The sequence below is a fragment of the Sorex araneus genome, chromosome 11, assembly GCF_027595985.1.
Source record: "Sorex araneus isolate mSorAra2 chromosome 11, mSorAra2.pri, whole genome shotgun sequence".
Classification (NCBI taxonomy): domain Eukaryota; kingdom Metazoa; phylum Chordata; class Mammalia; order Eulipotyphla; family Soricidae; genus Sorex; species Sorex araneus.
Window position 1 is genome coordinate 48,616,347 of NC_073312.1, and position 15,715 is coordinate 48,632,061.

Consider the following 15,715-nt stretch of genomic DNA (forward strand, 5'->3'; position numbering starts at 1 on the left):
TCTGGCAGAGTGGCCGTGACCTACCCCAGCACATGCCCCCCAGCCCCCAGCAACAGTGCTGCAGAGCGCCCAAGCCCCCCATGGGGCCTGCTGAGTCTGCAGGAAGCAGAGTCTGAACCTTGCTCAGGGCGGTGGGTTCCTCTACGGCCAGGTTTGTCCTGCGGGGAGGGCACTGGGAGCAAGAAGGGATTTTTCAAAGCTGTTGGTTTCTGGAGTACCTGGCTCCTAAGGAAGATAGGGTCTGTCTTGTTTCTTCCACACCTCCCACTGATCCGCAGCTTCCAGACCCTCAGACCCAGGTGACATCCCTGTCCCCAGGCCCAGGTACATGGCCCTGATGCAGGAAGGCAGGCGAGATTGTCATTATTGGCCAGAGATTTTTTTTCATGCAGAAGAACATAATATATTGGGGCTGGAGCAATAGCACAGCAGGTAGGGTGTTTGCCTTACATGCGGCCCACCCGGGTTCGATTCCCAGCATCCCATATGGTCCCCTGAGCACCGAGAGGAGTTAATTCCTGAGTGCATGAGCCAGGAGTAACCCCTGTACAATGCCGGGTGTGACCCAAAAAGAAAAAAAAAATTAAAAAAAAAAAAGAACATAATATGTCTCGGGCTGGTCTCAGGGCTCCTTACATCACACCTCTGCCACACAGAAGGACATTCATTTCTTCTCTCAAGGTAGCCTGCACTGAGGGAGGTGTCTGAGCAACCTGGGCCAGCCTGGCCCGGGAGAGCCCTCCCCGCAACACCTCCTCTGAGGGGCGCTCAGGGTCTAGCTCAAAGCGCCAGGCTCAGCCTCTCCCTCCCTTGACTACAAGTGGATGAATTTTCTAAAGCTTTGTCACCACTGGATCTTGCTCCCCCTTGACATCTGTCACCCAAACCAACCATCCCCTTCTGAGCTCAGTCCCGCGAGGCCAGCCACAGCCATGGTTACCCTGAGTCCTGCCCCCAGATCTTCCTTTTCCCATCCTGGGGGACCCACACATGCACCCACAGATCTGGGCTGAGTGGGAGGAAGATGCCTCAGGCTAAATGCAGCCTCTGGAGAATTTCTGAAAGACAAGAGTTGTGTTTAGGTTTTGTTTTATTTTTGATTCTCTTAGGAAAAGTAACTATTTGTAGCTCAAGTTGGTGGAACAGATTTTTCTGAGTATAGTTTTTTTTTTCACTCATTAACTTATTTTCCTTATGAAGAACAAATGGGCAATTTTTTTACCTACCCAGGCGTATTTCACTTCTTTCCATGAGCAGCCGGTGATCTCTCAGGCTACAGCTCCTCTGTGAGTTCGGGGTAAGCAGGCCACAGGCCCTGACGTCACACCCCGGGGTGACTCTGACAACAGGTGCTGTGAATCTGCTGCTAGTGCCTGCAGCAGATAATAATAATAGCCTGCAGCCTATTATTGTGATATGCGTGTGCATGTACATGTGTGTGTATGCGTCTGTGTGTGTCTGTGTCTGTGTGTATGTGTCTATATGCATGTGTGTCTGTGTGTTTATGTCTGTGTCTATGTGTCTGTCTGTATGTATCTGTGTGTTGGTTCATTTGAGTTGGTGTTTGCATGTGTCTGTGTGTCTGTATCTGTGTTTATGTGTCTGTGTGTATGTATCTGTGTACATGTGTGTGTGTGTCTGTGTGTGTGACTGTGTGCCTGTGTATGTGTGTGTATGTCTATGTATATCTGGTCTGTGTGTCTGTGTCTGTGTGTACGTCTGTGTGTATGTATATATCTGTGTCTATGTGTGTCTGTGTGTCTGTGTGTGACTGTGTGTGTGACTGTGTGTGTCTGTGCGTCTGTGTGTATGTGTCTGTGTATGTGTGTGTATGTGTATATGTGTCTGTATGTCTGTGTGTTTGCGTGTATCTGTGTCTGTGTGTCTGTGTCTGTATGTCTGTGTGTGTCTGGGTGTCTGGGTGTGTCTCTGGGTGTGTCTGTGTGTATATGTGTGTGTGTGTGTGTGTGTGTGCGCGCGTGTTCATGCACGCACTGCCAGGGCTTAACCTCAGGGCCTCGCACAGCCAAGGCATATGTTCTATTGTTGCCTGTCCCCTCATAGATTCTGCCACTCCAGGGTCTTCTAAGGAGAAAGTTCTGGAAAAGATCTACAGTAGGTTTGGGAGTATTCTCTGAACTCACAGTCATAGTGACCAATGCCCCAAGGCAAGGAGCAGACCCTCTCCCTGCTGGGAGGGTCTGGTCAGGCCCATCACTGACCTTCCCTAGGCCTGCCCTGGACCCGTCCATCAGGTTGCTGTTCTGGAACTCTGTGCACTCACTCCCAAACCAAAAATGCTGTTCTCTAGTCCAGTTACATTTCTGGATGAAATCTTTGGGCTGCACTTACTTTGATTTTTTTTTTTAATAATACTGCATTTCAGCAGTGTCCTTTTTTTGTCTCTACCTCCTAAATGGTTGGAAAATTCACAATTCTGGTACAAATGTACCTTCCACTATTTCAGGTCAAGGCCCACCTGTGCCCTTGACCTGAAATTAACACACCACAAGGCCAAGCTAAAATTCCCTGATCCAAGGCTGGAAAGAGAGTCCAGGGGATAGGATGCTTGCCTTGCACATGACCAAACTGGGTTCAATCCCCAGAACCCCAGGAGTAATCCCTGAGCGAAGAACCAGTAGGTAAGTCCAGAACACAGCCAGGTATGCACCAAAAACCAAAAAGGTAACCCCCTGGTCCAGAGCTGCTCTGAGTTTCCCCAACTTGAGTCTCAGTGGGCAGCAGTGCAGGGGGTCCCTTTCAGCATCATGTCTGCCTCCGTGAGGAAAGCTTCCTGTCCTTCTCTGTCCCCACAAGCGCAGGTCTGCAGCAGTCAGTCCAAGCAAAATCACCAAGTGTCATTTCTGATCCAATGAACCATTCTGCAAAGCTCCAGCCCCATTCAGGATCACCACTGAGCCCTCCACACCAAAGATAGCCCAGAACGCCTGCCTACCATTTGGGGTGTCCCTTTCCACCCCATTCCTTTCAAAGCTCAGGGTAAAGCCAGCCCTGGGAAGATACACAAGTCAACGATGAATCCCTGATGGTGTGAACAGTTGCTTCAGGCCAGGACCCAAATGTCTTTGATGTTGGAGAACAGCTCCAGGCTCCAGGGCTAACAGTGCAGGTTCACAGCTCCGAGTTCCAGTAGTGCTGGGCCCTGAGGTCCTGTGTGTGTGTCGGGGGGAGGGCAGGGATGGGGAGGAGGCACCCACACTTGCCACAGTTCTAGACCAGGTGGGGATTCCTTAGAGTGGGGAAATGGGCTTTGGCCACAGAATTTGTTGTTATTTTGGTTTGGGGACATACTGGCAGTGTTTGGGTGCTCTGGGGACCATGTGGTGCAGCGCCTTGAACCCTGAGCCTCTTGCATGCAAAATATGCACTCAGCCCATTGAGCATTCTCTCCATTCTCTCTGTCTCTGTCTCTCTCTGTCTCTGTCTCTGTCTCTCTCTGTCTCTTTCTCTCTCTCTCTCTCTCTCTCTCTCTCTCTCTCTCTCTCTCTCTCTCTCTCTCTGTGTGTGTGTGTGTGTGTGCGTGTGTGCATCTCTCAACACAGAATTTGACAGAATACTATACTGTTTTTGGTTTTTTGTTTTGGGACCACACCCAACAGTGCTCAGGGCTTACTCCTGGCTCTAAGCTCAGGGGTCACTCCTGGCAGGCTTGGGGTCCACAGGGGTTCCCAGGGGTGGAACCTCCTGGTCAGCCACACTCAAGACAAACTCCCTACCCATTGTAATATCACTCTGGCCCTGACACTGTGCTGTTTTATGAGACTTTTTCCTCTTAGTGAGCAAACAGCTCAGCGCTTGATGCTGGTCCTTCAGAGCCGGGGGAGCCGGGGATCTCCACCTCCCACTCCATGAGCCAGCAGAGGAACAAAGGACACAGGAGAGAGGACAGAAGAGGGAGAACAGTTTCTTGCCTGTGGAGGGGACAAGAAACCCTCTGAGGAGCTCTTGAATGGGGATCCAGTAATCACAAGCCCTACAGTCCCTTTCTAAGGGATGGAAGGTTCCAGAACTGGCCCCTGGGGGCACTTTGTGAAGGAGCAGGCTGAGTGCACTGGACAGTGTGGAAGTACAGAGAGCAGGCAGGGGTGTCCAACACGCAGAGGAGTGCTGGAAACTCAGACCTCATTCAAGGTCTGAGGCCTCCCATACCCGTCTGTAAATGGGGTGCATTCCCGAGGGCCCCACTGCCCTTTGGCACAGGGAGCCAGGATCCCCCAGTGACTCTTCTCAGGGTGCTGCAAGGGATTTGCAGTGGGTGAAAAGCTGCAGTGGGCCCAGATGCAAATTGGGTTACTCTGGACTAACATTCTAGATAAGGGGATCAGGGGTCACAGCTCAGGATAGGGGCTTGGAGCCGCCCCCCTCCCACCGCCACCACCCCCACATCACCTGGTGCAGGCAGCCAGGAGCAGGCCAGCGCCTCCCAGTCTGTGGCGATAAACGGAGGAGCTGGTGGGCTCCACTCATTTCCCCGAGAGTGAGATGCAGGCGTGCATGCGGCAGGGAGCTCCCCAGGCTTTACAGAAAGGCCACCCCAGGGGACCGTCTGGGTCGCAGGTACCGCCCGGCACTCCAGGAGAGCCGAGGGCTGGAGCATCACGGCCGGGCCCCTGGGATGGAGGAGGAAGGGTCTGGCCGCCGAGCAGCACGCGGGGCGCGGTGGGGCGCAGCGCGGGCTCCCCGGGTCCCGGGGGCGCGGCCGGGCCGGCGGGGGCGAGGGCGTCGGCCGCAGGCCGTGGGCGCGGGGGCCGTTGGGGGGCGCGCCGGGTCCCGCCCCCGCCGGCCGCGCCGGGTCGCGCGTGGGCGCGGCGGGCGCCGATTGGCTGGCGGGCGCGCGGGCGGGGCGCGGGCGGCGCGGAGGGGCCGGTCACCCCGCAGCCGGCCTCGGCCTCCGCCGCTCGTCGCCGCGCCCCGCCCGCGCGCCCGCCGCCGCACGTCCCCCGCCGGCGGCCACCATGAGCACAGGCCTGCGCTACAAGAGCAAGCTGGCGACCCCAGGTGAGCCCGGCGCCGCCCGCGCGCCCGCGCGCGCCTTTGTCCCCACCGCCCGCCCGCCCGCCTGCCTCTCACCGTGTCTCTCCGTCTCTCCCCGCCCGCCGGCCCGGACCCGCCCGCGCCCGCACCCCGACCTCCGCCCCGACCCCGCCGCCACCCCGGCCCCGCAGAGGACAAGCAGGTAGGTGCGCGCCGCCGCTCCCGGCCCGGGCTGTCACCCATTGTGGCTCGGACGCCGCTGGCGGCCAGGCGCGACCCCGCCCCCCGCCGACCGTCATCCCGCCCGGTCGCGATAATCGATGTCACGGGGGCTGGGGGGAGGGGGCTTGCCGTGCCGCCGCGACTGGGGCTGTGGAAGGGACAGGAGGGCGCCAGGCCACAGCGGGGCCAGGCCTTGACCCTCCCAGCAAGCCTGTGCGCCCCTCCCTAGATGGGGAGGAGAGGGGGTATGGGCGGGTACCCCTGTCTCACTGGTCCAGCGCCCTCGTCTCCCGTCTCCCTCCCGGTTGACCGGTTCTGCAGGCCTTGTGCCCGGGGGCCCGGGTCGTGAGTGAGGCCACTGTCACGGCAGCCACAGGCGTCCTGATGTCCCCCGGCTGCCACACAGTCCCTGAGTAGACCCACGGAGGAGCCGCGGGGCACCCCACATTGCTCCTAGCATCCTAGGTCCTCTCCCCACACCAGTTTGAGAGGTGGGTCTGAGCCAGGCCTCTGCCCTGCATCGAGCATCCCTGCTGTACCTGAGTCATCCCCATGCCAGCCCAGCCCCAGCCTAGGGGCTTCCACAAGCCAGGTGGTCTCGCCAAGGGGCCTGCCTAGCCTGAGCCCCAGGAAGGGAGGACACCACCCAGCTGAAGGGGACACTGCCAGAGGGACGTGGGGGTACCAAGTAGGATGGGGGGTGGGCTCTCGGCAGCCCTGCTAGGAGCTTCTCTGGCTGGAGCTCAGCCATGTTTGGTGGAGAAAAGAAGCCCTCCACTCCCCCCCCCCAACCCTGAGGGGCTGTGGCACCAGGTGGGTGCTGGGTGGAATGTGAGAGCCCTGGCCTGGGGTGTGACAGGCAGACCAGGAGCAGCCTGGCAGATGGGGTGGGAGCCTGGAGTCTGTCTGCCAGGTGCCAGCCTCCTGGCAGGGACGCGCCCCGCCCTGGGGACGGGCCCCACCCACTGCACCCCCTAGCTAAAGGGGCTCCCCAGGGATCCCTGGGTGAGAGCTGTCTCCCCACAGCAGTGGGCCAGACAATGCCTGGATTCCCGAGACACACGCGGAGTCTATTGTGTGTGAGGGAGAAGGGGAGCAGCCCCACCGCTGGCTGCCTTCTCCTGGCTTGAGGGTGCTACAGCACTAGGCCTGGCAGCAGCCGCCTCACCATCCTTCCTGGCTGGGGGCTGCCCAGCCCTGAAGGTCCCCTGGAACCCTCCTTGCGCCCCCCACCACCACATTCCCTCCTTGTCGAGGTGAGGGCATGATCCAGGCAGCTGGGGGTGGCACCAGCTCCCCATGGAGGGAGCCCAAAGAGCCTGGTTGCATCACTGTCACCGCCGCTGGGCCAGCTGTACCCCAGTGCGTGCACGTTCTGTGGAAGGGGGGGGGCGACCACCCACCAGTGCTCTCGGCCCGTGCTGGGGGCTCTGCAGCTCTGGCTGCTGCTCCCAGATCCGACTGAGATTCTAAGAATGGAAATGCCTCGAGAGTCTCAGACACCAGGAGGAGGTGGGCGCAGCTGTGTGTGGCGCACGGGAAGCCGAGTATTTGTAGTGCCTCGGGGGTGTCAGGGCCCCTTCCCTGTGGTGCTCCCCCAGGAAAGCCACAGGTCTGTCTGGGCGTGGCCGGTGGTGGGATGGAGACCAGACGCTGGCCCTCCTCCTCGTGGGGACGCGAGCCGTCTGCGAGCAGGCAGCCCCATGAGCTGCCCGGCAGATGCCCTGGGTGGGAGCTGCCCGTCTGTGTGGGTGGATGCCAGGCCGAGGGCCACATCTGGGGAGTCAGTGGGCCTCCGTCCAGAGGCTCCTGCAGGTCAGAGGGCAGGGGCTGGCACATGTGAGTCTTTTCCGAAGCGAGGCTGGGGACAGGCTGGGAGAGCGGGAAGCCTGTGGCTCCCCCACCCCGCCCCCCGCCGTCCACACTTTCCACTGGGATGAAAGGCTCTCCTGTTCCCAGCTGTGGGCCCACCCTCCGCCCCAGGTTGCCAGCTGCCTTCAACCCCACAGAAGCACCCTAGCCTGAACAGGGGACAGAGGCCCCTCAAGCTGGGAGGGAGGGAGGGATGGGGGGAGGGGAGAGCAGGGGATCTCTTGCTGCTCTGACTCACCAGACCTCAGCTCTTCCTCGTCCTCTGTCCCCACCCCATTATAGCTGGCATCTTCAGGTTCTGGAGACCAGGAGGGCGGAGAAGGGAAGGCTGGAGTAGGAGACCTCCGTGGTGTCTGGGCTGATCTTAAAAGGTGCCCTGTGGATCAGCCAAGGTCAAAAGCCAGGGGAGGGGTCCCCCAAGCCTCTCTCTCTGCCCCCAGGAGATTGAGGGGAGCAGTGGAGGCATATGGGTGGACCCCCAGCTTGAAGAATTGAGTTTGTAGTTTCCTGAATTTGGGCTGGGGTAGGCCCCAAGTTTCTAACCATACACCCCCCCCCCCACACACACACACACACTTCCACTTGCAGGCTTGTAGGGGTGGGGCCAGTGGAAGGCCCCCTTCCCTAAGTCCTGGAGGTCTGCTCCCCAGGTATGCTCTGGACTTGCCCTGTTTGTCGTCCCCACCTCTCCCTCTAGTTAAGAAACACACACACACACACACACACACACACACACACACACACACACACACACACACGCAGAGGGGCCAGGCCCTCAGCAGGGGTTAGAGAAACAGCAGTGCAGAGAAAGGTAACTGGACATTTGGGGCACATGGCGCCACCGCCAGGCGGTTTGGGGCCAAGTCAGCCAGGAGGAGAAGGGGCGCCGCGTGCGGGTCCCCGCGTGGGGGTTGCGCCTGGGTCCCGGGGGCGTCCTCTGGCGCCCTCTGGCGGGCGGAAGCCGCGCCGCACCTCCCGGGGAGCCGGCGCGCAGCGGCCACTCACGCCCCGGGACCCCGGCGGGGCGCGGAGGGGACTCGCCGGGGGCTTCCCCGCGTCACCCGGGCTGTCAGGACCCCTGGGCCCACGGTCGCAGGTCCGAGGGCCGCACCGCCTGTGTGCGCCGCGTCCCACCCCCGCGCGTAAACGGCCCGGCCCTCCGCAGCTGCTTTCCCCCGTGGCTCCGCCCGCGGCCCAATTTCCCGGCGACAGTTTCCCGGCGACGGGCGGGCGGGGCGGCTCTGCCCACCCACCCGGGACCGCGTCCGCGCGCCGCCGAGTCCCGCTGTCCGCCCCGGATGCCGCCTGCCGGCGCGCTCCGCTGCCCGCGGGGGGCTCCGGGGGTCCTCTCCGCCGGCCGCAGCATCGGGTCGGTGATCGGGGGCGCGGAGAGGGGGCGGCCCGGCGGTGAGAGCCGGTGGGCCCTTCGCCCCGTGCATGGCAGCCTCACCTGACCTGGCCTCCGTCCGGCCCGTCGCGGCGGGCAGGGCCCTGGGGGTCGCCGCCGCGATGGATTCGCTGGCAGCGCCCCGGGACCGCCTGGTGGAGCAACTGCTGTCCCCGCGGACCCAGGCCCAGAGGCGGCTCAAGGTGTGTGGAGGGAACCGGAATGTGGGTCACCATGTGTGTGTGTGTGTGTGTGTGTGTGTGTGTGTGTGTGTGTGTGTGTGTGTGTGTGTGCAAGCGCCTCCCGGGTCAGCCCCCGGGCTTGGGGACTTGATGGGAGCCCGGCAGGGCCAGAGTCCACGACGGGTGGACCGGAGACCCCCAGGCGGGGGAGGCCTGGAGCTGCGGACTATAAATAGACTACTGCGGCAGCCAGCCACCTCCGCGAGGCTGGATGGGGGCCAGGCCAGACGGGGCCTCCCACCCTCTGGTGCTGGCACTGGGGAGGGTGAGTATTGAGGCAGGGGACTTCGCAGCTTATGGAAGGACTTGTAGGGGTCTTGGGGTGGGAGTGTCCTCTGCCCATCACCCAAGGAAGCACAATACCTGATATCTCACACACACACACACCACAATCGCCTGTCAGGTGGGGACTAGGGAAGCAGCCCTTCCCTGGGACTCCTCATGAATCTGGTTGGTGACAGGACTGGGGGCCAGCCTCCTGGAAGCCCTGCTGCCCTCTGACCTACCCCACCCCTGTCCACAGGACATTGACAAGCAGTACGTGGGCTTTGCCACACTGCCCAACCAGGTGCACCGGAAGTCTGTGAAGAAGGGCTTTGATTTCACGCTCATGGTAGCCGGTGAGTGAGCCGGACTCCAGGGAAGGAGGAGCGGGCTAGGCTGTCCTGGGGGCACCTCACCTGACCCCGTCACTGTGTCCCTGAGCAGGTGAGTCGGGCCTGGGAAAGTCCACGCTGGTCCACAGCCTCTTTCTGACAGACTTATACAAGGACCGGAAATTGCTCAGCGCGGAGGGTGAGTGGGCCGTTGTCAGCCCGCCCTGCTGTGGGGGCTCTCGGAGGGCCCCACTCTGCTCCCCCACAGCTGGGGCCCCTGTCCCAAATCCAAGAGGCATGACCCAGACCTCTACTGCCCAGGATGGGAGTTAAATATCAGAGAAGCCCCTCCAAACAGCCCCCTTTGGGGCAGTAGTGCAGCAGGAAGGGTGTTTGCCTTGCAGGGGCTGACCCGGGTTCTGTCCCTGGTATCCCATATGGTCCCCCGAGCACTGCCAGGAGTAACCCCTGAGCATCACCACATGCGGCAACAAAACAAAACAAAAACAAACCCTCACCCCCACTCAGAGCGCATCAGCCAGACAGTAGAGATTCTGAAGCACACGGTGGACATTGAGGAGAAGGGGGTCAAGCTGAAGCTGACCATTGTGGACACTCCAGGCTTCGGGGACGCCGTCAATAACTCTGAGTGGTGAGGAGGGCACGGGGAGGAGGGGGCCGGCCTCTGAGCCCTGGGCCGACCTCACGCGCCCTCTGCCCGCAGCTGGAAGCCCATCACCGACTATGTGGACCAGCAGTTCGAGCAATATTTCCGCGACGAGAGTGGCCTCAACCGTAAGAACATCCAGGACAACCGAGTGCACTGCTGCCTGTACTTCATCTCCCCTTTCGGGCACGGGTACGTCGTGGGGCCCATGGGGGGGTTCTGTCAGTCATCCCCCCCCCAAGCAGGACCCCCAGCCTCTCCCTGCCTCTTCCTCTACCTCCTCCACCCACTGTTGCGCTGTCTCTCTGCAGGCTGCGGCCCGTGGATGTGGGGTTCATGAAGGCTCTGCACGAGAAGGTCAATATTGTGCCCCTCATCGCCAAAGCTGACTGCCTGGTCCCGGGAGAAATTCGCAAGCTGAAGGAGCGGGTAAGCCTGGGGAGTGACTGACCCAGCACCCAGCATCACCTCACCACACCCGGGCACCCGCCAGCCGCACCCCACACACACACTCTGACTGCCCTTTCCTGCAGATCCGGGAGGAGATTGACAAGTTCGGGATCCATGTGTACCAGTTCCCCGAATGTGACTCGGACGAGGATGAGGACTTCAAGCAGCAGGACAGGGAGCTGAAGGTAAGCCTGTCACTGGCGGGCAGCAGGGGTGAGGGAGCTGGGGAGGCCAGCTCGAGTTCCAGCTCCTCAGGACAGGGTCTTCTTCTCCTCTTCCCATGGTCCTGGGGCCATCCATGCCCTACCTCCCAGAATTCTGAGCTCCGGGGGGGGGGGGGGCACAGCTGTGGATGTCCCAGATGCTGAGAGCCAAGCCCAAGTCATGGGGCAAGTGACCTCAGGTCAGAGCTAAGCTGGGCCTCTAGGCACAGTAGCCAGGGGGCACGAGCTGGGGAGCAGGTGCTGGATGGGCAGGCTCCTGCCATGGGGAGAAGCACCTGGGTGGGTACTGTCCTGCAAAGGCCTTAGGGCATGAGGTGCCCGAGCATCCCCTTTGCCAGACACAGAAAAGCCACACAGGAGCAAGGTGGGGTGCAGTGGGGACAGTGGAATCTCTTTGGGGAGAGGTCATTGATGTCTGATCCACCCAGTGCCTGGACCCCCTCCCCCGCCACACATACCCACCTGCCTCACTGACTGGCCTTGCACCTGCCCCTCCTCAGGAGAGCGCGCCCTTCGCTGTGATCGGCAGCAACACGGTGGTGGAGGCCAAGGGGCAGCGGGTCCGAGGGCGCCTGTATCCCTGGGGCATCGTGGAGGGTGAGTTCAGGCAGGGGTCGGGGATGGGGTAGAAAGCCCTGCGCCCTTGCCACTGGCCCACCCAGCCCTGCCTCTGCCCGCCCACCTGCCCTACAGTGGAGAACCAGGCGCACTGCGACTTTGTGAAGTTGCGCAACATGCTGATCCGGACACACATGCACGACCTCAAGGACGTGACCTGCGATGTGCACTATGAGAACTACCGGGCGCACTGCATTCAGCAGATGACCAGGTGCGCTGCCCCCCACCCCAGCCCCGTCACTGCCCAGAGTGGGTGCCAGGCAGCCAGGCTTCTCTGGAAGGGCAGGGGAGCCGCGCCCTCAGCAGCTCCGCCTCTCTCTCTTCAGCAAACTGACCCAGGACAGCCGCATGGACAGCCCCATCCCCATCCTGCCCCTGCCCACTCCCGACGCCGAGACCGAGAAGCTCATCAGGATGAAGGACGAGGAGGTAGGCACCGTCCTGGGAGCAGGGGCCGGGGGTGGGGTGGACGGGGCGCAGCCTCCCCCTGTCTGGGTTTTCACTGTGTCCCTCCCGCTCTCCCTCCTCCCCCCAGCTAAGGCGCATGCAGGAGATGCTGCAGAAGATGAAGCAGCAAATGCAGGACCAGTGACCAGCGCCCCTGCCCCACAGCCCCATGTGGCCGCAGATAGAACTGCCAGTCTCTGGGCTGGCCCTTCCCACCCCCATGCACCCCAACCAGTCTGGCCTCCACCCTGGACTCATCTGGATCTCCAACGGGCCTGGACATGTCCCCAACCCTGGAGTGGCCCAGACACGGACTGTTCCCCAAGCGACCCAGAGAGGCGGGGGCATATTCCCCCGGCCAACCCTAATTTATTCTCAGTGCTGACCCCCTCCCCGTCATAGGTGTCTGCTTCCAGGGATCGAGACAGCAGCCCCCCCGGGAAGGCCCGCTCTGGTCTTGGGGGGAGCAGGAGCTAACATAGGGCTGAGACTTCTGATATAAGCCCCTCCCCCCGCCCCAGAGAGTCTCAGCAGACTCCAGGCCTTTCTCAGGTGGGCAGGTAAACCAAGGCAGAAGGGGGACGCTGACCTGGGGCTCCCGGGGGCCCAACCCCCACTGCCGCAGTGCGGACTCAGGAGCCCCCTGCCCCAGCTATGCTGGGAGTGCGCTGAGCTGAGGCAGGCGGGATCCTCCCGCACTTACTCACCCCCCACACCGGCAAGCTCCACGGACAGGTTGGTGGGCTACTGGGCAGAAGGGGCCTTTAGGATCCTACCAGACCTAAGGAGACCCCAGGAGCTGGCCAGGAGCTCCAGGGGTTGCTTGTGCTAGGTCACTCGCGCCCCTGACCCAGGGTCTGTGGGTGGTGGGAGATCCCCCCCACCCGCAACCCCCTAAACCGACACATCCCTTCTCTGCTGGTGCTGCGGGGCCCTCCCACCCAGTAGCACCTTTGCCGGTTCCGGGGCCGCCCCCTCCCGACGCCCCCTATCCTTCCACCCGCATGGCCCCGCCCCTTAAAAGGTCCCCCTCTCCCATTTTGTTCTCCCGTCGTGAATGCCACCTCCTGTCCTGGTGACAGGAGAACAATGTTGGTGAACATGGCATTGGGTGTCCGAGTGCTCCATGGGCGCCGGGAGGGCGCGGCACGGCGGGCGGAAACCCCGGGCGTTGGCGGGTCCCGGCGATAGCGCCCTTATCTGGGACCCCGGGTTATTTCTAGCGGGGAGGCCGCGCTGTGGTCTGTGGTGGGCGCGGCGGGGGTGGACGGCCTGTCGCCTGTTCCTCCAGCCCGCGCCGCCCGTCCAGAGCAAGCCGGGTCGCCGTCCTCTCGCCATGGGCTCGGGTGAGTCCCGGGGTGGGCAGGGTGGGAGCCGGGGGTGCAGGCGCGGGGGGCGCGCGTGCTCACGGGCGCTTCCCTTGCAGGGCCGCGCGGGGCGCTGGGCCTGCTGCTGCTGCTGCTCGCGCCGCCCGGCCGCCCGGCCGCCGGCTGCCCGGCCCCCTGCCGCTGCGCGGGGACGCGCGTGGACTGCGGGCGCCTCGGGCTGACGCAGGCCTCGCTGCCGGCCGCCTTCCCGCCCGACACCACCGAGCTGGTCCTGGCGGGCAACAACCTGACAGCGCTGCCGCCGGGGCTGCTGGACACGCTGCCCGCGCTGCGCGCCGCGCACCTGGGCGCCAACCCCTGGCGCTGCGACTGCCAGCTGCTGCCGCTGCGCGCCTGGCTGGCCGGCCGGCCCGAGCGCTCGCCCTACCGCGACCTGCGCTGCGCCGCGCCCCCCGCGCTGCGCGGCCGCCTGCTGCCCTACCTGAGCGAGGACGAGCTGCGCGCCGCCTGCGCGCCCGGCGCCCTCTGCTGGGCGGCGCTGGCGGCGCAGCTGGCGCTGCTGGGCCTCGGGCTGCTGCACGCGCTGCTGCTGCTGCTGCTGCTCTGCCGCCTGCGGCGACTGCGCGCCCGCGCCCGCGCCCGCCCGGCGCTCACCGCCCCGCTGCTGGCCGAGCCCGCGGGCAGCGGCGACTCCTGAGCACGAGTGGAGCCGGGCCCCGGAGGAGACCCCACCCTGCCCGCCGCCCAGCTCCCCTCCTCTCCCGGACGTCGGCCGCTCGGCGGCAGCAGCAGCAGCACCCCGCTCCCCGCGGGGCCACCTATCCTCCAGCCCCACCCCGATGACCAGGATCTGCGGAGTGCCCTGCCACCTTCCCCTCGCCATCCCCCCCAACACGCGCCCCCATTCCAAACTTCAGTACTGAGCAAATACCCTCCACTGATCGGCTCTGCACCACCTGACCTGGAAATCCCTCCGCTCCCCGACCCCCAAATAGAAAAGAAAAATTAAAAACAAACGAAAAAACAGAAATAGCCCTACTGGGGACTGCTCAAGGGGACACGCACCCAAAATAGGCCGTGCAAACACTTAAACTCACTCACTCAGAGTTAGGGGCAGGGCGGAGGGGGCAGGGAACAGATACCGGACCACACTGCAGGGCGATGGGTCATTGAGGAGAGAGGACATGGGGCAGTGAGCTCTGTGGGGTGAGGACATGGGCTGAGGACTCGAGTGCAGAATGGAGATACTGTGGAGACCTCAAGGGCCAGGAAGTGTGGCTTGAAGGGGGAAGGGGATGAGGACGGTTGGAGAGGGGGGCGGGGGATCCGCAGGAGAGAGGGTAGAGCATGCCTGTGGACTTGTGAGAGGACCTGGAGCAGCCTGGCCAGCCTGGTGCCCCAGAGCTGCCTGCAAGAGAAACCCATGTGGTGCCAGGGAGGGCACAAGTCAGGTGGGGTGGGGACCTTTCTGGTACCTGAGGGGACAGGTGGGCCCTAGGGGGTGCTGTGGCCTGTAGTGAAGACGGTCCCTGGGCACACAGCCTGTCAAATCATGTCTTTCAACTGCCCCCATGGCCAGTGAGCTGGCACCCATCATGCCAGACCCATGAGGGGTTCCAGCCCCTGGTCTCGCCACCCGGGATCGCAGGAACTGGGGATCCCTCCATGTGAAGGGGCTAACAGTTATTCTTTATAGGGGTCACACTTGGGCTTTAGCTGTGACCCCTGACCTGGCTGGCCCTGCGCTCTGTGGGCCCTGACCAGCAGCCCGAGGCCAGGGCCTGGCCACCTGCCACAGGAAGACCCCTGGCCCCCACTGACCGGGTCGGGGAGGCTGCCGCTGACACTGCCTTTGTCCTGGCCTTTGTCAGACAAGACTGATGGCCCTCTGCCGGGCTGATGCTATCTGGGGGCTGCCGCTCAGACGCGAGGCAGGGGCCACCCCCTCCTTTGTGGGCAGGTGTGGGGCATCCGGCTTATTGTGGGCTGTAGCCCACTGTCCATGTGTCCATCCGGCTTCGTCCCCACAGCCAGGAATGCAACAGCCCGTGTGCAGATGAACAGCCATCCCGCCCTCCCCTGGAGGGCCCAGCACCCCGAGCCCCAGGTAGGGCCACTGACAGTAGCCATTGTCAGAGCAGGGCACACAGGTCACTCCCTAAACCCCATCCCAGCAGGATGCAAGGGAGGCCCCCCTACTTTTCAGAGAAAAGAAACAACACATAGAGGGGACCAGTGGTCCCCCCAGAGCACAGCTGAGACCAGGCCGGCAGGGATGGGGGGCTTTCCCTCCTCACTGAGGCCTTTGGGGGACCTGTAAAAAGTGGACTGGGATACCCTGGGTGACCCCGAGCTAAGAAGAGGCCACTGCTGGCTGTGGGACAAGGTGACGGTGAAGTCCAGGTCACTCACCCACTGCCCACGGGCTTGAGGACCCGGCTAGCATCTGGCTGTGAAGGTGGGTATGAGGGTTGCTAGCTGTGTCTCTGAGGGGCGCTGGGCTTCTCAGTGTAGGAAGCAGCCACCAGGGTGGTGGGGCTGAAGGAAGCACTTCCTGGTCTAGGATACAGGGGGTCCCTGTGGCTGCTCTGTGCCCAGCCTCGTGCCAGTTCTCAGTGATGGAGACGAGCATCTGCCCACACACTGTGCCCGGGGAGATGCCAGCGT

At 62.7% G+C, this 15,715-nt stretch overlaps 2 protein-coding genes across 3 annotated transcripts; both read left to right on the top strand.

Moving 5' to 3' along the window:
- The first annotated feature begins 4,961 nt into the window (after positions 1 to 4,961).
- SEPTIN5 (septin 5) lies at positions 4,962 to 12,825 on the top strand. 2 transcript variants are annotated; one of them, XM_055118982.1, is made up of 12 exons: positions 4,962 to 5,019; positions 5,187 to 5,197; positions 9,242 to 9,338; positions 9,427 to 9,513; positions 9,843 to 9,966; positions 10,039 to 10,173; positions 10,293 to 10,410; positions 10,515 to 10,616; positions 11,156 to 11,252; positions 11,349 to 11,484; positions 11,600 to 11,702; positions 11,809 to 12,825. In XM_055118982.1, the coding sequence occupies exons 1-12, from the start codon at positions 4,977 to 4,979 to the stop codon at positions 11,863 to 11,865; spliced, it is 1,110 nt and encodes a 369-aa protein (XP_054974957.1). In that variant the 5' UTR covers positions 4,962 to 4,976; the 3' UTR covers positions 11,866 to 12,825. The 2 variants fall into 2 exon arrangements, with proteins under 2 accessions (XP_054974957.1, XP_004607537.2); XM_004607480.2 differs by lacking the exons at positions 4,962 to 5,019; positions 5,187 to 5,197 and adding an exon at positions 8,103 to 8,679.
- Positions 12,826 to 12,846: 21 nt separating this feature from the next.
- Positions 12,847 to 14,073, top strand: GP1BB (glycoprotein Ib platelet subunit beta). The gene is made up of 2 exons (XM_055118983.1): positions 12,847 to 13,066; positions 13,147 to 14,073. The coding sequence occupies exons 1-2, from the start codon at positions 12,847 to 12,849 to the stop codon at positions 13,743 to 13,745; spliced, it is 819 nt and encodes a 272-aa protein (XP_054974958.1). The 3' UTR covers positions 13,746 to 14,073.
- Positions 14,074 to 15,715: the final 1,642 nt, after the last annotated feature.